General features: G+C 49.4%; 2 protein-coding genes across 2 annotated transcripts in view; one reads left to right on the top strand and one right to left on the bottom strand.

Annotated features, from left to right (window-relative positions):
• Positions 1–13,990, top strand: part of Abhd12 (abhydrolase domain containing 12, lysophospholipase) — an 82,176-nt gene extending 68,186 nt beyond the window's left edge. The window contains exons 6-13 of the mRNA XM_048348683.1: positions 1,859–1,904; positions 4,454–4,583; positions 5,587–5,624; positions 5,944–6,023; positions 7,445–7,527; positions 10,399–10,477; positions 11,459–11,586; positions 13,323–13,990. Coding sequence (XP_048204640.1) covers positions 1,859–1,904; positions 4,454–4,583; positions 5,587–5,624; positions 5,944–6,023; positions 7,445–7,527; positions 10,399–10,477; positions 11,459–11,586; positions 13,323–13,362 — 624 coding nt within the window. The 3' untranslated portion in view covers positions 13,363–13,990. The remainder of the gene's footprint in view (positions 1–1,858; positions 1,905–4,453; positions 4,584–5,586; positions 5,625–5,943; positions 6,024–7,444; positions 7,528–10,398; positions 10,478–11,458; positions 11,587–13,322) is intronic.
• Positions 13,991–15,371: 1,381 nt separating this feature from the next.
• The window catches only part of Pygb (glycogen phosphorylase B), a 47,025-nt gene continuing 44,540 nt past the window's right edge, over positions 15,372–17,856 (bottom strand). Inside the window, exons 19-20 of the mRNA XM_048348682.1 lie at positions 17,333–17,399; positions 15,372–16,763 (exon numbers count right to left, since the gene is read on the bottom strand). Coding sequence (XP_048204639.1) covers positions 16,611–16,763; positions 17,333–17,399 — 220 coding nt within the window. The 3' untranslated portion in view covers positions 15,372–16,610. The remainder of the gene's footprint in view (positions 16,764–17,332; positions 17,400–17,856) is intronic.

Raw genomic sequence — 17,856 nt, forward strand, 5'->3', positions numbered from 1 at the left:
AATGAAAATAGAAAAGTATGTACTCAAATCCCTCCCTGAATAACTAATGCAAACTAAATAATAATAGTAATAATAGAAAATAAATTGTATACTCTAGGAGCTACACTTACTGCTAAGTTGCAGACTCAGTGGAATGTGGAGGTAGGATTTGAATCAGGTTCTAGACAGGCTTAGGAGAATACCTGAAGGTAAAGAGGCACAGCTTGGGAAAAAAAATACAACCCTTTATTTGTGTGTGTTTTTGTTCTTCATCAGAGGTCTTTAAGGCCTAGGAGCTTGACACATGCTTTTGGTGCCTGTCTCTCCCCATTTCAGAGAGTGTCTGCATCTGCTAACAGGGTAGAAAGGAACACACGCGCACGCGCGCACACACACACACACACGTTTATCTTGCTCTGTTGGAGAGTTTATTCCCCTGAATAAACTGACTCGGACCAAGACAGGAAAGGGTGAGGCCTGAGAGTTACCCGTTTCTTTGAGGTTTCTATTAATAGAAATGACTAGTTGGGTGCTGGTAGCTCATGCTTGTAATCCTAGCTACTCAGGAGGCTGAGATGTGAGCATTACAGTTCAAAGTCAGCCCGGGCAGGAAGTCTGTAAGACTTATCTTCAATTAATCACCAGAAAACTGGAAGTGACACTGTGTCTCAAAGTAGTAGAGTGCTAATCTTGAGTGTAAAAGCTCAGGGACAGCACCCAGGCCCAAGTCCCAGGACCAGCAAAGAGAGGGGTGGGGGTAGGTTGGACAGGAAGAGGGAGAAAGAGAGGAAGGGAGGAGAGAGAGAAAGAAAAAAATAGGTGGTTCATGCTTGTAGTCCTAGCTACTGAGGAGGCTGAGATCTTAGATCTGAGGGTTGCAGTTCAAGGCCAATCAGGGCCAATCTGTGAGACTCTTAACTCCAATTAACCACCAAAAAGCCACCCAGTCCCTGAGTTTAAGCCTAGGCCTGGCACCCAAGAAAAAAGACCTCCCCTCTTCAGGTCTGAGGCCATCAGCAGCTACGCTGTGTATGCAAGTCCTGCAGAGGTGAGAGCGGGGAGCAGACAGGAAGCACCAGGAATCCCAAAAGACGGGAGGGATAAGTGGCTGTGGGTGAAATCTCCCATATCGCCATGGGCACACCCCAGTCCCCAGTGAGGACGTGGAACACTGCTGGAGGAAAAGTCACTTAGACTGTAGGGATTAAAAAAATAATAATAGTGGGGCTGGGGATATGGCCTAGTGGCAAGAGAGCTTGCCTCGTATACATGAGGCCCTGGGTTCAATTCCCCAGTACCACATATACAGAAAACGGCCAGAAGTGGCGCTGTGGCTCAAGTGGCAGAGTGCTAGCCTTGAGCAAAAGGAAGCCAGGAACGGTGCTCAGGCCCTGAGTCCAAGGTCCAGGACTGGCAAAAAAAAAAGAAAAAGAAAAAGAAAAAAATAATAATAGGAAATAACAATGCAAGTCCAAAATCTGAGCCATTGCTAGGTTGTAGTAAGGGTCTTTGTATAGGGTCTCTGTGTTTTGATGTCTTTTGGGGGAGTTCTGGGGCTTGTCATCTTACTGGATGGTTCAAGCTCACTGGAAGCCAATGCCAAGGCTACCGTGAAGTATACATAGTGTCTTCCTGGGAACTGGGAATTGTAGGCACCAACAGGTCCCTCGCCTATTTAAACAGCAGAAGTGTCCTTTCATGTTGCTCAGTCAGGAGTTGGACTGCAGTCTTTATTAACTCTCTACTGTGAAGAGCGCACAGAGAACTCTGGATGGGCCAATCCATGCCAGTCCAACTCTCGATGGTTCAGCACCAATCAAGTTGTCAATCCAAGGCCCCTTGGATCTGTTGTCAGAGTTGTGTATTTTTTATTTCACAGGTGCTGAGTTCTCTCGGTTACCACGTGGTTACCTTTGACTATAGAGGTGAGGTTTCTTTTTAAGAGTGTGTCTAAACACATGTTTCTTCTGCTCACATCTGATAGGCTTGCTCTGAGAGCTTCAAGGCAAATCTGGCAGCTTGCTTTTGCTGTGCTGTGATCTGTGGTGACAGTGACGATGTCAAGGAGTGGGAAAAAGGCAGTAGGTCTTTTGTGATATGGGCCCTGGGTTCTGGGTTTCCTGACAAAGCCCATGACATGGACATACAGGAGTTTTTCCTAGTAGGGGAGGTACTGGTACCCAGGAACCCCAGCATATGGCCTCAGAGACATTTAAATGCAGAAAAATACCCTGTGTCCTTTGTATTGGATTTAAATTCTCCCCAAAGCTAGACATGAGACACATTGTAGGCTCAGCAGCAGAGGTAGTGTTGTTGAACTGTTAAAAATATAAAAAAGACCCATTGAGAGAAAAGATGGGCTATTCTGTCCCGTCAGCACGCCTTTCTTTTTGGAATGAATCAGGGCTTGCCACTGGGCAAATCAGGAATCCAGTTTGATAGTGTGCCCTGAACATTCCTCCTCAGTGGGCAGCAGAAGGAATTCGTATTAACAGTGAGCAACTGTTTCAAAGGAATACTCTTCCATGTTGCCCTCACCTGGAGAGTTCAAAGGGCTGAAGCTTACCTGGCTAACTTGTTTTGACCTTCTGGAGAAGGGATGTGGTATGGAGCTCTCATATGGATGGGGAGAGACAGGAAAGCAGCTGCCAGCTGCATGGAGTAGTTGCATTAGTTTACTTTGCTTCTGTAACAAATTGTTACTATAAACGTTTCTTTAAAAAAAAAAAAAAAAAAACCACTGATTTGTGGGCTGTATGGCCTAGTGGTAAAGTGCTTGCCTTGTATACATGAAGCCCTGGGTTCGATTCCTCAGCACCATAGTGCCAGAAGTGGCACTGTAGCTCAAGTGGTAGAATGCTAGCCTTGAGCAAAAAGCCAGGGACAGTGCTCAGGCCCTGAGTTCAAGCCCCAGGACTGGCAAAAACAGATGGAAAAAAAAAACTGATTTGTTATATTGCAGTTTTGAAAATCAGAAATCCAAAATCTTTAGCCATTGGGCTATAATCAAGGTGTTAGTGGAGGCTTCTGGGAGCCCTGGAGAGCACCCAGTGCCTTGCCTTTCGAGGTAATGAGGCCACCACACTCCCTGGCTCATAGCCTCTTCCACATTCAAACTCAGCCTGGGCCTTTTAAGTCTCAGGCTCTGCCCTTTGCCCCTAACTGATGTCCTTTCTCCCCTTCACTTATAAAGACCCTTGTGGTGACTAGGGGTCAGTCTGGATGATCCATGATTATCCTCACCTCAAGTTTAGTCCATTAGTGTGCTCTCCATTCCTCTGCCCCCTTAGTTTTCCTGGCCATGTTCACCAGCTCCAGGATTCAAATGTGGCCATCTTTACTCCCCCCACCCCCCACCCTTTGCCAGCCAGAGTGATGGGTCTTCCATTGGAGAAAGGTCAGAAAAACACTAAAATGAGATGAAATGTAGCCTACCCTCTCACCCCTTTCTGCATGCCAAAAAAGTTTTCTCTTCCTGCTGTTTCCTGGAGGTCTTAAGACAAAGAAAACAAGCCTCCTCCTTCCTCCCACTCACCCCTTCCCTATTTGTATATGGAGAAAAGACATTTCGTACCCTTCCAGTGGTGTGGGAGACCCTACTCTACCTCTGGTGTGTCCCTGTATTTCCATTCCTCCCCCCCCCTTCCCTCTCCTTTCTTCCCTCCTTTCCCTCCCTCTCTTCCTCACTCTTCCACATCTGCCTTTCTCCCACAGGGTGTTGCAAGCCTCCAGCCATCTCTGTGTCTCCTCTACTGCCCTCTGGGTTGGGAGCTGGCATTAGAACCAGTTTGCTTACACAGCAGAAGCAGCTCTTCTGAAGCTTTAGGAGTTTCAGGTCATTTGATGATGACTCACTGCTGAATTGCTAGAAAGACAATTGCACCCAACCTTTTCTGGAGACTACAGAGAAGAACTGGAGAAGATTAGACTTGCCTTGAGCCTTTAAATCCCCCGGCTTCCTTGTACTGTCCTGACTCCCCACCCCCTGCCCTGGCCTTTCTGTGGTCCCTGGGCAGGCTACCCTCATTGGCCCATTAGCACTCTCTCCTGGGCTGGCCCCACCAAGCCTCAGTGTTGGGAGGTCAAGAGGACAGAGGGAAAGCCTGGCCTTCAAGCTTGTGCCTGTGGGTGTCACTGGCAGGGCACACATCTGAGATTGTGGGATATTATTTTATTGACTCTGTTCTGTTAGTCATCAGCCAAATATGCAGTCCACCTACTTAGAGTAATTGGGAATCTCTGATTCGTTCAGTCAGCAGGGGGCAGGGTCCTCATCATCCTGATGGAGCTTTCTTCACCGCCAGGCCCTTCTGCCTACCTCTGCTAGTGTTAAGACATGTGGGTGCATCTCCCCTCCCTGACTGCCTACTGCCAACAGCATGGACGGGACTGCACATGCTCAGGCAGCCTCTGATGCTGCCACCCTGCTTTCCTGAACTGCCCTTCACTTCTGCCTCCTGCTGTTCCCTTGCAGGTTGGGGTGACTCAGTGGGAACACCTTCCGAGCGGGGCATGACATACGATGCACTCCACGTTTTTGACTGGATCAAAGCTAGAAGTGGTGACAACCCCGTGTATATTTGGGGCCATTCCCTGGGTACTGGGTAAGAGCTCCCCACAGGAGGTGGCCTTACTGGAAGTAGGTGTGAAATCTGAAGCTCCATCAGTCCCAGCTGTGCAGGTCCCCTGACCTGGGTGGGGGCAATTCCTCATCCCAACAAGTAACTTGACAGGGATAGTGGAGGTGCGGGGATCTTCAAAGTGTTCGTGTTCTGAGGTGTTCTTGTTCTAGAGTGTTTCCATTCTGGGGTGCACCTGTGCCCTGTGTCAGCTGTCTGTGGAATGTGTATACAAGTCATCAGCCCAGTTTAAGCTTGCAGCGTAGGTTGTAAGCAGCTTGCTGCTCTGGAGTGGGGAAGAGTTGTTTGTGGTTCATTTCCTGCATCTGCCAAAACAGGAAGTGTCTTAATGTTCCATTTGTTGGCAGCCTGGATGCTTCTGCTGATGCAAGGTCCAGAGTGTTTCTAAAAGGAACGCCAGACCCCAGCAGCTGCCCTTCTTCCCGTTGTCCTTCCCTTCAGGCACAGTGGCTGTGGCCTTCTTGTCTCTTGCTCCTCACTTGGATGGCACCCTGAAGGCTGGCATTCCTTGGCCGTCCTAGGCCAGGGCCACCTGCCCTCATAGGGAGAGAGAACAGTGTCCCGCAGGAGAGGCCCTGTGGAGGGAGGCCATCATCCCCATGGCGGTCTGTGCAGGACCTACTAGGTGTCAAACTGGGGTCACAAGAGGTCCCTGCACCTGGTGAGCAACAAACATTCTGCACCCAGAAGGGGTACAGGTATACTCTAGCTGACAGGGTGTCCAGGTGCCTTAGCTTTCTGTCTCAGTAGCGTCCTCGTTGACAGCTGGGGATGGACATACATACAGCATACCTCAGGGTCAGAAAGTGGCTATCATCGCCACATGGGCGATATGAGCTGATGGCTTGCCCTGTTAGCTTCATGGCTCTCACAACTTCTCCGGACATTTTCCAGGATCAGAACAGTCTAATCTAAAATGATTTTGGTCATAATTTACCTGAAAAAATATTTTTTTCCTTTCCCCCAGAGTGGCGACAAATCTGGTACGGCGTCTGTGTGAGCGAGGTAAGGGGAATGCTGCCCTGCAGGGCACTCCCATGATGGGTGACATGCCAGGCCCTGTGGCACGTTCTTGCTGAGCAGGCGCTGGTGGATGAATAGCACAGTGATGGCCTGAGCTGGCCATTAAGGGTGGGGATCTTGGGTATGCCCTGGGCTGACCCTAGCCTGCTCTCCCCACAGGATTCCCAGAAACCATCTGGGGCCCCATTGTGGGATGGACTGAAGAGTGGGAGGCCTGCAGGGGTAGGTTCTTGGGTGGAATAACCAAACCCTGGGCTTACTGTCCCATGTGAGTTTTGTTTTGTTTTTTTAATTGCTATAGAGACACCTCCAGATGCCCTTATATTGGAATCACCATTCACTAATATTCGAGAAGAAGCAAAGAGCCATCCATTTTCAGTGGCAAGTACATGACTTTATTTAAAATAATTGTTAAATACTATTAAAATATGAAATTAGGTGTAAGTAAACAATAATAATTTTAAAAGTATGCTGGGGGGGGGGTGCTGGGAATATGGCCTAGTGGTTAAAGTGCTCACCTCATATACATGAAGCCCTGGGTTCGATTCCTTAGCACCACATATATAAAAAATACCCGGAAGTGGCACTTTGGCTCAAGTGGTAGAGTGCTAGCCTTGAGCAAAAGAAGCCAGGGACAGTGCTCAGACCCTGAGTTCAAGCCCCCAGGACTGGCAAAAAGAAAGAAAAAAAGTATGCTGGGCACCGGTGGCTCATGCCTGTAATCCTAGCTACTCAGGAGACTGAGATCTAAGGATCGCAGTTCAAAGCCAGTCTGGGCTGGAAAGCCCATGAGACTTTTGCCTCTGATTAACTACCAAAAAAGCCAGAAGTAGAGCTGTGGATCAACTGGTAGATTACTAGCCTTGAGCAAAAAAGCTCAGGGACAGTGCCCAGGCCTTGAGTTCAAGCCTCACGGCCTACACGAAAAAAGAAAAAGTATAGGTATTCTAATGAATACAGATTTTATTAAAAATGAATCCTAGTTCCAGGAGTGACCTGCCCACAGAGCTTCCCAGCCAGATAGGAGGGCAGGCTCAGAGCTGGATTGTTTGGGGATCTTGGCTACACAGCCTTATTGCCTGCTTGGTACGGTGGTCTCACTGCCTGTTGTAGAGCTTATTCCTGGTCATTAGAGGAAATGCTGGTGGGTGACCCCTACTCTCTGGGTCCTGGACAGTGCTTGGGACCTGGGCCGTGGGGAGTCTGACTTCCTAGTCATGTATCAGGTTGAATCTCTGATTCCCACTGAGGATTGCAGGGTGGGTGGGTCCCCACCTCTCCTTTGCCAGGGTGTCTGAAACCTTGGACCTTCCTTTAAAGCTGTTCCTCTTCTCTAACTGCCTATTGTGGTCTGGGCCTCCATGTCAGCCTATCTGTTCTGATCTCAAGCGGCTCTGCTAACACCAGAGGATCTCTTTATTTTCTTAGCGGGGAGGAGGGGGAAGGATGCTGCTTTTCTCTGAAATCATTTGAGGAAACCAACTGTGGACCCCCATTTTCCTTACCCTGTGTCTGTATGAAGTCTGGTGTCTGAGCTGGGTTCTGGTGGCTGTTCTGGGGCACGAGAGCGCCATCTGCAGGGCAATCCTTGCCATAGCTTGCTTGTGGGACCTTGGGATATGTCTTCCCAGTTTCAAAGCCAGGAATAGGTTGGGAGGTGCCCCCTCAGTGCACATCATGATGCTTTACTCCCTTAGAAATGAGGTAAATAAGACTCTTGTAAATTCCTAAACTGCCTGAACTCTTGATATGTTAATTTTCTACATAGCTATTCATAAAAATGGCTTATGTCTTATCTTTAGATATATCGATATTTCCCTGGATTTGACTGGTTTTTTCTTGATCCCATTACAAGCAGTGGAATTAAATTTGCAAATGATGAAAAGTGAGTATTGCAGTGGGGTGAGTAATTTTTCAATTCAGAAAAGCACTAAGCAGCCCCAGGATGAGCCTGTGTAGGCACATGTGATAGGATTCAGAAGACTTGGGCTGTTCTGTAAGAGATCTACAATAGAAATAAATGAAGAATTTTAAAGACTACAGAATTAAGGCTGTGTGTGCGTGCACATGTGTGCCAGTCCTGTGACTTAAACTCAAGGCCTGGGCACTGTCCCTGAGCATTTTGCTCAAGGCTAGTGCTCTACCACTTGAGCCACAACTCTACTTCTGACTTTTTGGTGGATTATTGGAGTTGAATTTCATGGACATTCCTACCTAGGCTGGCTTTGAACCATGATCCTTAGATCTCAGCTCTTGAGTAGCTAGGGTTACAGGCATGAGCCACTCTTGTCCATACAATTGTGGTTGGTTTTTAAAAATCACCTAATTAAAGCTGAGCTCCTGTTATTTAAGCAGTAATTACTGTTACTTTTTTAAAAATTGACTTTGCTTTAAGCCATTCAATTTATGTATGTTGAGTTGTAAAAAGAGATATACAGAACTTATTATTGAAAATATTTTTATTAGGTAAACCAGAGATTAAACATTCTATTTAGTACTCTCTTTAAACCACTTTCACTTTTTAAACCACTTTCCATTGGTGTTGTCTTTGTGATTTTTTATTTTATGGATATAAATTTTTTCAAAAAGCCTTACCTAAATATTCAGATAATAACTAACAATGTGTATACTTTGAAGTGGAATGTTTAAAAATGGAGTATTTTTCCCTACTACCATGTGTTTTGATTCTACAAAAATGTAAGGAATTAAAATCTGAGCCAACAGTATAAGCACCCCCCTGCTTTATTAATGTAACTATTTTAGTATATAAGGAAAAATTACCTGAATAAATTGGATTCCCTCTTAACAGCAGTGAATATTGTTCTCCAGGAAGCCATCTTTGTTCAGTCCCAACCTCCCACCACCCTGTTGACTGTAAGTGGCTGCAGTACCACACCCATCCTCATATCCTTGGTAATCGGGCCCAGCCTCTGGCACAGACAGGACCTCCTGGAGCTCTGTGGGCAGTGTCGGCTGAGCACTTCCTGCTTCCCACATCAGAAATGCTCTTCCAGGAAGCAAGCGTGTGAAGTGTGCCACTAGCAGGAGCTTACACACCTGTGGCTGATAAGCCTTCCCCTAGTCCTGCTCCAGGTGCCAATGTGGGCCAGCACCACCCTCAGAGTACACAGCCCTGTTGGGGATCATGATAGAGACTCAGCCACGTACAAGCTCAGGCCCTGTCCAGTCTTAACACCCTCTGAGTTCGCTGGGATTACAGGCACGAGCCACTGGCACCCAGCTTAAAATAACACACATTCTTACCCATGTGTGGTTAGTTAAAAAAAAAAATCATCTGTGTAGCTTTCTGAAAGGTTCTGGAGCTACTGAAATTACTGTTTTAATTTATTTGTAAACATTGAGAGTGGCCTAAGTGGCCATAAATATCATAGGTACCAAAGAAATTAGGGTATTGGCACACTTTTTTAACCTTTATTTTAATTATTTTTTTTAAATTGACAAGGTCATGTACAGAGGGGGTACAGTTACATAATAAGGTAGTGAGTACATTTCTTGTCATATTTGTTATACCCTCCCTCATTTTTCTTACCCTTCCCTAGTTCAGGTAAGTATATATACAATATCCAGTGTACCAAAATCATATACAGTAACCACATGGTGTACGCTTGACACACTTTAAAAAATTTTTAAGTTTTATCGTAAAGGTACAGAAGGTTTACTTTTTTGTTTTTTAGTTGGTCATGGGGCTTGAACTTGGGACCTGGGCACTGTCTCTGAGCTCTTTTGCTCAGCTCTACCACTTTGAGCCACAGTGCCACTTCCAGTGCTCTGGTGGTTAGTTGGAGATTAGAGTCTGGCGGGGGTGGGGGGGGGAGGAGTCTTACAGACTTTCCTGCCTGGGCTGGCTTCAAATCATGAATCCCTTTCAGCCTCCTGAGTAGGATTATAGGCGTGAGCCACTGCTGTTTGCTGCTGTTTTTTAAAGCAGTGCTGGAGATGGAACCTAGAACACCAAGTATGCTAGGCCAGCACTCAGCCACTGTGCTCATCTTCATACTTTGGTTTTTGAGGCAGGGTCGTGAAATGTAATTCAGGCTGGCCTTGAGCTAAAACTCCTCATGCCTCAGCCTCCTGAATGTTGGGATTATAGGTGTGCAGCTCTGTGACCCTTTTTTTGTTGTTGTTGTGTGTGTGTGTGTGTGTGTTTTGTTTGTTTTTGCCAGTCCTGGGCTTGGACTCAGGGCCTGAGCACTGTCCCTGGTTTCTTTTTGCTCAAGGCTAGCACTCTGCCACTTGAGCCACAGCACCACTTCTGGCCATTTTCTATATATGTGGTGCTGGGGGATCGAACCCAGGGCTTCATGTATATGAGGCAAGCACTCTTGCCACTAGGCCATATATATTCCCAGCCCCTCTGTGGCTCTTTTTACCAACACATTCTTAGTAACATTCAGTCGCAATCAGATTTTTAGCCCACATATATTATCCAGTTTATAAGTACTGTTTTGTAACTTTTAAAGAATATATATCTACTGGCCAAAATAATTATTCTCAATTTTCAGAAAATATGCAGGGCCAAGATCTGGGGGAATGAATCTGGATTTGATTGATACCTGTGACATAGCTGGAATAGATGTAAAGAAAAGAATTAAAAAATTATCTTAGTGCTGAAGTGAAAAGAAGCCCATCAGATTGTGGGCTGTTAAGCAGGCAGGTGAAATGTACCCTGCCTGGGTGCGGGGCCCAAGGTGCCCGCCATCTCCAGGGCCCCCATCTAGCCCCCTCCTCCTCCCAGTGTGAAGCACATCTCCTGCCCCCTGCTCATCTTGCATGCTGAGGACGACCCCGTGGTGCCCTTCCAGCTCGGCAGGAAGGTGAGTGGCCTGGCCTGGGGGGGAGGGGGCCCTGCGTGCCTCACCATGGTGTGGCCTCGGAGACCTCTTCATCCTTCCTGTGGGACCTCTAGGCTGCCTGGGCTGGGGCTGGGTGCGAGGTCTGATACCGAGGTGGGACTGACAGCATGCACAGGAGGAATGAGGGAAAATGAGCAGATGGGTCCTTCTAATGTATATGTTACCAGAGCCCAGGCCAGTGTGGGGAGCTCTGCAGTTACGGACTGAGGATTAAGAGCCCCTCAGCTTAAGTGTAGGGTCCAGGGTGATAGAAGGTGATATGGAAACTTACTTGCCTTTGGGATTAAACTGATAAAACAAATGTGTCTTGCTGGGGCCGCAGCGTTTGCTTTTGCTGAGCTGAGTGTCCTTGGCTGACTTTGCTGTCAGGAAGCAGAGTGGGTTTGTGGAAAAGAGTAGAGAGTGCTGAGGCCCCGAGAGTCTCAGCATGGTGGGTCTCCTTGCTGCACAGGCCACTTTGCCCCAGGGCTCCACATGGCCAGGCTCCACATGGCCAGGCTCCATGTGGTGCACAGATAGTGAAGCCAGGTAAGAGGACATGGTGCTGCCCAGCAGGGTCAGCTCGGTCCCACAAACCTACAGCCACCCATGGAGAGCAGAGCGTGAGCCAGCTTGCTGATTGGCCCTGACTGGGGAGCCCATAGCAAAGCCTGATGCACACACTGCATTCCAGGGCTCTTCCTGGCCACTGCAGCGTCCTGTCATCAGGGAGCTGCTGTCCTGAAGAAGGGAGGTATGGGAGGAATGAGGACAGAGAAGGTCTAGTATGGCGGGCTCACTGAGGGGCCCCTGGCTGTGACCAGTGCAGCAAGCAGGGCCCACGGAGCTGGGTCTGTTCTTGGTGGGAAGCAGTCACTGAGTCTTAATTGAAGGGGAAACTTCAGGGGACTCTCCCTCAGACCTTAACCCTTCGGGTTCTGACCCATCTCTTCCTCTCTCCAGCTCTACCATATTGCTGCGCCTTCTCGAAGCTTCCGAGACTTTAAAGTTCAGTTTATCCCCTTCCACTCAGACCTTGGCTACAGACACAAGTACATCTACAAGAGCCCTGAGCTTCCGCGGATACTGAGGTGAGCCCTTCTCTTCTTCTCTGGGCAGCAGTGACTCAGAACAGGTATGCTTGAGCATTTCAGGGGCTCGGCATGGTCATGTGACGTCGTTTCACATGAGGAGTTTGAGACAGTTTGTCTCTGCCTGGACTGTTTCACGCTCAGGGTGGTTGGTCTCCTTACTCTGCGCAGTTCAAACACGCCAACACCGGTGCACACAGGGAACAGCTGGCCACTGTGTGCGTGCACTCCCCACTCACAGACTCCATGAGGATAGGGATACTCAGATGCCCCACCTTTGCAGAATGGCCCTCAAGCCCCCCACCCCCCCCCCTCGCTCCTGGGCTGCTGCCTCTGCACCGGAGGCTCTGGCCTTTGGCTTTTGAAGAACATTGGCCCTCAGCTGCTTCTTGAAGCAACACTGCTTTTCTTGCTGCCCACACCAGCCAGGATCTTGAGCAGAACACAGGGTACAGGTCAGAGAACCAAGGGCACCCACTGGGACCTGGGTGCCAAGCACCTAAGGGTAAGGATTTGGCAGTGGTGACAAGGGGCGGTATTTCACCAGTCCCTCTAATCTACTCCTATCCCCAGGCTTCTGTCCTGACCTGTCCTGACTCACTTCCCTCCTGGTCAGTTGACATAGGCCCCTGCGGCACTACCAGTGTGTGTTCCTGAGCAAATATAACCCCCCCTGTGCTTGGAGTAAAGGAGGCACCTGCCGAGGCTGTTGTGCAGCGCTAGGACAGTGGCATTGGGTTGCAGAGACTGCTATGGCAGGTCACAGTGCTGGTCATGTTTGCTATCTTGTGCATGCTGGTTTTGAGAAGCAGCTTAAGTGAATATCTTCCAGCAGGCATCCAGAATTGGTTGCTTGAGTTGTCACCCAGGGAATAGTGTAGCCCACGTGGAATCCTACTGCAGACTCGGGCTGCTTCAAGAGCTCTCAAGGCAAAGCTGCATTTCTTTAAACTGCAGGAGTGGGGAAACCTTTAAATGCCAAAGGCCTTTTGATACTTATAATATACTTAGCTGGTCATATAAAATTCACAGATCAGAAAAACAGCTGAGGGCAGCTGACAGAAGCGTAGACCCAGCTACTCCCCACTCCTGAGAAGGTTGACTTTTTCTTTTCATGCTGGTTCTGAGGCTTGAACTCAGGGCCTGGGTGCTATCCCTGAGCTTTTCTGCTCTACCACTCGAGCCACAGCTCTACTTCCAGCTTTTTTTTTTTTTTAAGTGGATTTTCCTGCCTGGGTTGGCTTCAAACCTCAGTCCTCAGGTCTCAGCCTCCTGAGTAGCTAGGTCAGGCATGGGCCACCCGGGCAAAGGTGGACATTCTTCGCCATTGGGGTGTGGGTTGCTGAGACAGGACATGCAGTTGAAACAATAGAGGTATGCTCTGGGATTGTCATTTCCCCCCATTATAAAAGATGTATGGCAGAAATTTTAGGCCTCGATATAAAGTTTATCTTTAGTTGTACAAAGGGGTTCAAATTCATTATGTCAGTTTGAGTACAATACATCTTGATCAGTATCACTGCTTTCATCGTTCTCCCCATCTCCAAACTCCTTCTCATTCCATGTTGGGATTTGACCCCTCTGGTGCCCCCTGGATCCTGCAGGGAGTCTGTCCTGTTCTCCTGGGGTTCCAGTCTGCGTCCTCGGGTGTCCTCTACCCCATTAGACATCACTTTTGCGGATAATGGTTTGGTCTGACTTGAGACTTAGCTCATGGTTGTCTTCCTCTGACCTAGGGAATTCCTGGGGAAGTTGGAACCTGAACGCCAGCATTGAGGCTGGCCTGTGAAGGGAGCATGAAGACTTGAAGACCTGCCCTCCTCCCCCTTTCCTCTGGTCAGCAGCCCGGCACCCTAGGGCTCCTGAGGTGCCCACAGGAGCCCAGAGTCCAGCACACTTGGAGAGAGGACTGAGATGCAGCAGGCAGGGATGGAAGTCCTGCACATCGGTGTTGCAATGTGGTACAGGTGGCTGGAGCCTGGATCTGTGGTGGGCCGGGCCCCTTCCTCCTCTGGCTTCCACTCCACCTGAGTTCTCGGTGGGAAGATTTTATGACAGCAGTGGCGTCACCTTGTTGATCCTATACTTCCTGAGCAGAGCACAGGAGCCTGGGAGGGAGCACGGGATCTCAGGACAACTCTGGGATTTCTGGCGACACCGCCAAGCATGTGGGAAGACTGTTCTTTCTGCCTTCCTGGCACATGCAGAATCTAGTGTACTGATTCCAACGTCCCTTTGGCCCATGTACCTGCTTGCCTTCCTCGGCTGTTTCTGCCTCTTCTGGGTGCCTGTTTACCCACTGGGAAGGTGCCCAGATCTGCACTCCTTCTTGTTCTGTCTACCTATCTGTCTAACCTGGCCGTAGACTGAGCATTTATTTAAGAATAAAATTGTGGTGGTGGTCTGTTTCGTAGTTTTTCTCTGTGAAGCAAGAGTTGGTGTTACCTCTTGATGTGATGCTTACCCAGGCACCCACCCACAACCCCAGTGCTAATTTTCTGCCCCTGTGTTTCCATATGCTAGGGCTCTTTCTGATTCAGGGCAGCATATTCAGGTCTTGCAGGTAGACTTTTGTCCATTTTCCACAGCTTAAGTGTACGTATTGCCCTAACTTGGGGAAACCATGAAGTCTGGAACACCCTGTACCCCCCTGAGCCTCCATGTGTTATTCTGGTCTGTGCCAGTTCCTATATGTGGTCTAGTCAGGCTGGGACCCTCCTGCTGTCACATACCATGGCTTCCAGCATATAAATGAGGTGGCATTCCCCAGTTCTACCCAAGCCAGCCTTGTTCTTTTGTCCTCTTCTCTTTCTGTCCTGCAGACTACCTCAGATCCTTTGGTGGGAGTGAGGCAATGAAGCCAAATGCAGAGATTTAACATACAAGCCGTTAGTGCTGTTCACAAGTGTCTTAACAGGCTGACTCAAGACAAATTACAAGAAGGGAGCTCAGAGCTGGCAATGCTCTTCTGTTGTCTACCAGATAATTTGGGGCAAGCTCCCTACCCAGTGGGGTCTCAGAGCCTTTGGCTGCAAGATGAGTGTGGTCAGAACTAGGCCTTGAGGATGTATGTAGGGAAGTTGTGGAAACATGCTCTGAAGGTAAGCACTATGCTGTCAACTGTGTGAATGAATGTGTCCCAGGAGCCTTAGGATATGGGGATCAGATGCCCTGTGCCCTTTCTTGGGGTGGGGGGAATATAGCATCAAGCTGTGTGGCTTATAAGCAGGAGGTCTATGCCGCCCCCCCCCCCCCCCCCGCTCAATACACATACCATCCTGCAGTACTTTTTGCAGGGCTGAGGGGGTAGTGCTGGTGCTGTGCTACTGAGCTACATCCCGGGCCCTCCCTCTTGATTTTTGGACTCTAGATGTATATACAGTTCAGCAGGAACAATTTGGTCCTGAGCCCCCCAAAATAAAAAATAAAAATGGTGGTGGTGGTGGTGGCAGAGGTAGTAAGTAGAAAGAGGTGCAGTTCACACTAGAAATGCAGTGCTTTCTCTGTCCCCAGAGGAAAATATTCGCGTGTGGCTGGACTTGACTTTTGAGAGTGGGATTCCAGGCATGATGGCTCCAAGTCCCACATTCCGTGGAGATGAGAGCGAAGCTTCTGTCTGCAATTCCAGGATGATGGGCCATAACTCAGCCCAGGCCTTGCTTACAGAGGGAAATATGAGGTCCATCCGTGAGGCCAACTCCAGACTATGGGCCCCTTCCTCCTGTACCCATAGAAAGAAACCTCAGAGCTGAAAAGGCAGCAAGTAAAACAGACACCACATCAGCTGACCACGGACATAAAAGTTTAATCAGTTTCTCATGAGGCAGTAATAGCAAGTGGCAGGGTGGCAGTCACACACAGTGGCTTCAGGGAGTACAGCCTCATGCACAAGACCACGCCACAGGGCAGATGGCCAGCCCCAGACCTTGTCCCCACCCCAAAGAATCCCACAGTGGTTCTGGTGAACTGTCTTGGGCAGAACTACCTGGCAGACACTGCAGGCCTGGGGTGAGGGAAGAGCCTCATCCCACAGACAGGCCAGCCTGCAAGGTGGTGTAGAAGCCTATAGAAGGATAGATCCATATGATTTCTCCAATTCTCTCTATGGTGACAGGCAGCACTGAGGCCGTTTCTACCCTGACTGGTACCCCAGAGAGGGAAAGGGGTAGCTGAGATGGGCTCAGGCTTGCCTTCACTAGGCTGCTCTATGAGCAGAAATGGCTCCTTGGGCTCAGTGGCCCAAATCTCCACACAAGGCTGTTGCATTGATGGAACTTCTGGACACAGACAGGAGGTTTCTGGAGGGCTCAGATCCACACTAGGGCAGGACAGGCAGTAATCTTGCCAGGAACACCTCCACATACAAAATTGACTATGGAAGTACAAGTTAGACTTGCTAAAACAAGAGAAGATTTCAGCTACTTTTTTCCTTTGAAAAAGCAGAATCAAACTAACCCTTTATCAGCCAGCTCTGTCATACTAAGGCCTCTGAGTGTGGGACCCGGGTGCTTCCCTAATGGTCCCAAGCACCTACATGTCTCCTGGGTGGCTACAAAGGGCTGGGCCCACCTGGGTCCTTGACCCGGTCACCAGGAGCAGAATCCCAGACAGGACAGAAGACAGGCAGCTGCGGGGATGAAGCCTGAAGGGTCCAACTCTCCCAACAGGGCCAGGAGGCAGAGCTGGGGCAAGGAGGCCCTATGGCTAGTGGTCCACATGCTACCAAACACAGATCCCCAGGTGTCACCATGACCACCTGACCAGACCTGGGAATCCAGGTGCTCAAAACTAAAGACCTAAGCTCATGGCAAGATGCGTACGATTTCATGGAGTGGTGGCTGGCTCTATCCCCGTTCACATCTGGGGCGGTCCAAGACCACAGATGCTGTAAGCTCCATTATTTCCTTTGTAGGAAACAAGGAGGACAGCATTGAAGAAAAGTGGGGCCCACCAGCAGCTGGCAGGGTGTTTGGAAACTGAAGTGCAGTCAACCAGATGCCTACTGGTCCTGCTACATGGGGTGCCTAGTCCTTGGGGAGGTTGGGGGGTGGGATCTGCAGGTCAGAGGGCTCCACGCCCCAGATGTCACGGGCATACTCCGTGATGGTCCTGTCACTAGAGAACTTGCCCGAGCAGGCAATGTTCCTGATGACCTTCTTGGTCCACTCGGTGGGGTTCTGCAGGGGGAAAGAGGCTGATTAATCTGTGGCACCTTTGGCAAGGCTGAGGTCTCCCAGGAGAGCCTAAGTTCCCACAACTTGAGGAATGTTCCCACACGAGCTCTGGGCCCCCAGGGGAAGCCTGACAGGAAAAGAGGAATTGTAGTCAGAGGATCAGAAATGCCACACTAGATTTAAGGAGGAAGAAGACAAGGAGGAAGGTCCCTTGTCTCAGGTAGATTCAATGCCCTCAAAGTGGCCCCCTTTGACCCAGAGCTTCCACAGCTCCTCCAGATCTTCCAGCTGCCCCCGGGCTGCAGCTAGCACTGGAAAAGGCCTTCCTGATGGGGTCAGTCTAGAGGTCAGCCGAGGCTTCTCCCCAGGGTCCTGATGGGTGACTCAGTTTCTAGGCCTCCCATTTCCTCCAAACAGGAAATGATAGCAGCTGACCTAGAAGCAGGTGTGACCCTCTGGTGACAAAAACCCAACCCTTCAGGCCTCAGCCAAGGGCTTGTTTCCAGTATGAGAAGTGAAGAATCTGACCCAGTCAGTCCCACTCTGCTACTCTCTGGGCCCATGAGCCTTACCCGGTACAACTGGTCCACCCGGGCCTGGCACTCCATGTAGGCTTCATAGTCTGCAAACACCTTGAACCTGAAGCAGTGACGGGAGGCTGAGTGAGGGCAGCAAGCAGCAGGCCCCAAGAAGTGCTACCTGGACAGCCTGTGTTGTCAGAGGCCAGTCCCTCAGCAGGGTCAGGAATTACCTCGCCTGGCCCTCACATCACCCTAGCTCTGTTGGAGACCAAGGTGAAGGAGCCCACTCTGTGGGCACCAGGCCGTGCCAGATCCATTTGTCCACAGGGCTTTTCTGTGAGTAACATTGTACTGGGAATGCTGTTTTAGGAAGAAACCTTATTTTGGCACACTATTCTTTTAAGGGACTAGCATTTACAGTGCAGCTAGCATGGGTGGTTGGAGCTGTACACACCCACAGTCTGCAGACTGTGATGAGCCCATTTCACCTTCCCTGGCCAAGGGGCTCTTGCTGAGAGATGTCAATTCCCAAGTCTGAGAACTGATGACATAGAGAAAAGTGCAGATTTATGAAT

This window comes from Perognathus longimembris, chromosome 6 (assembly GCF_023159225.1).
Source record: "Perognathus longimembris pacificus isolate PPM17 chromosome 6, ASM2315922v1, whole genome shotgun sequence".
In the NCBI taxonomy this organism is placed as follows: domain Eukaryota; kingdom Metazoa; phylum Chordata; class Mammalia; order Rodentia; family Heteromyidae; genus Perognathus; species Perognathus longimembris.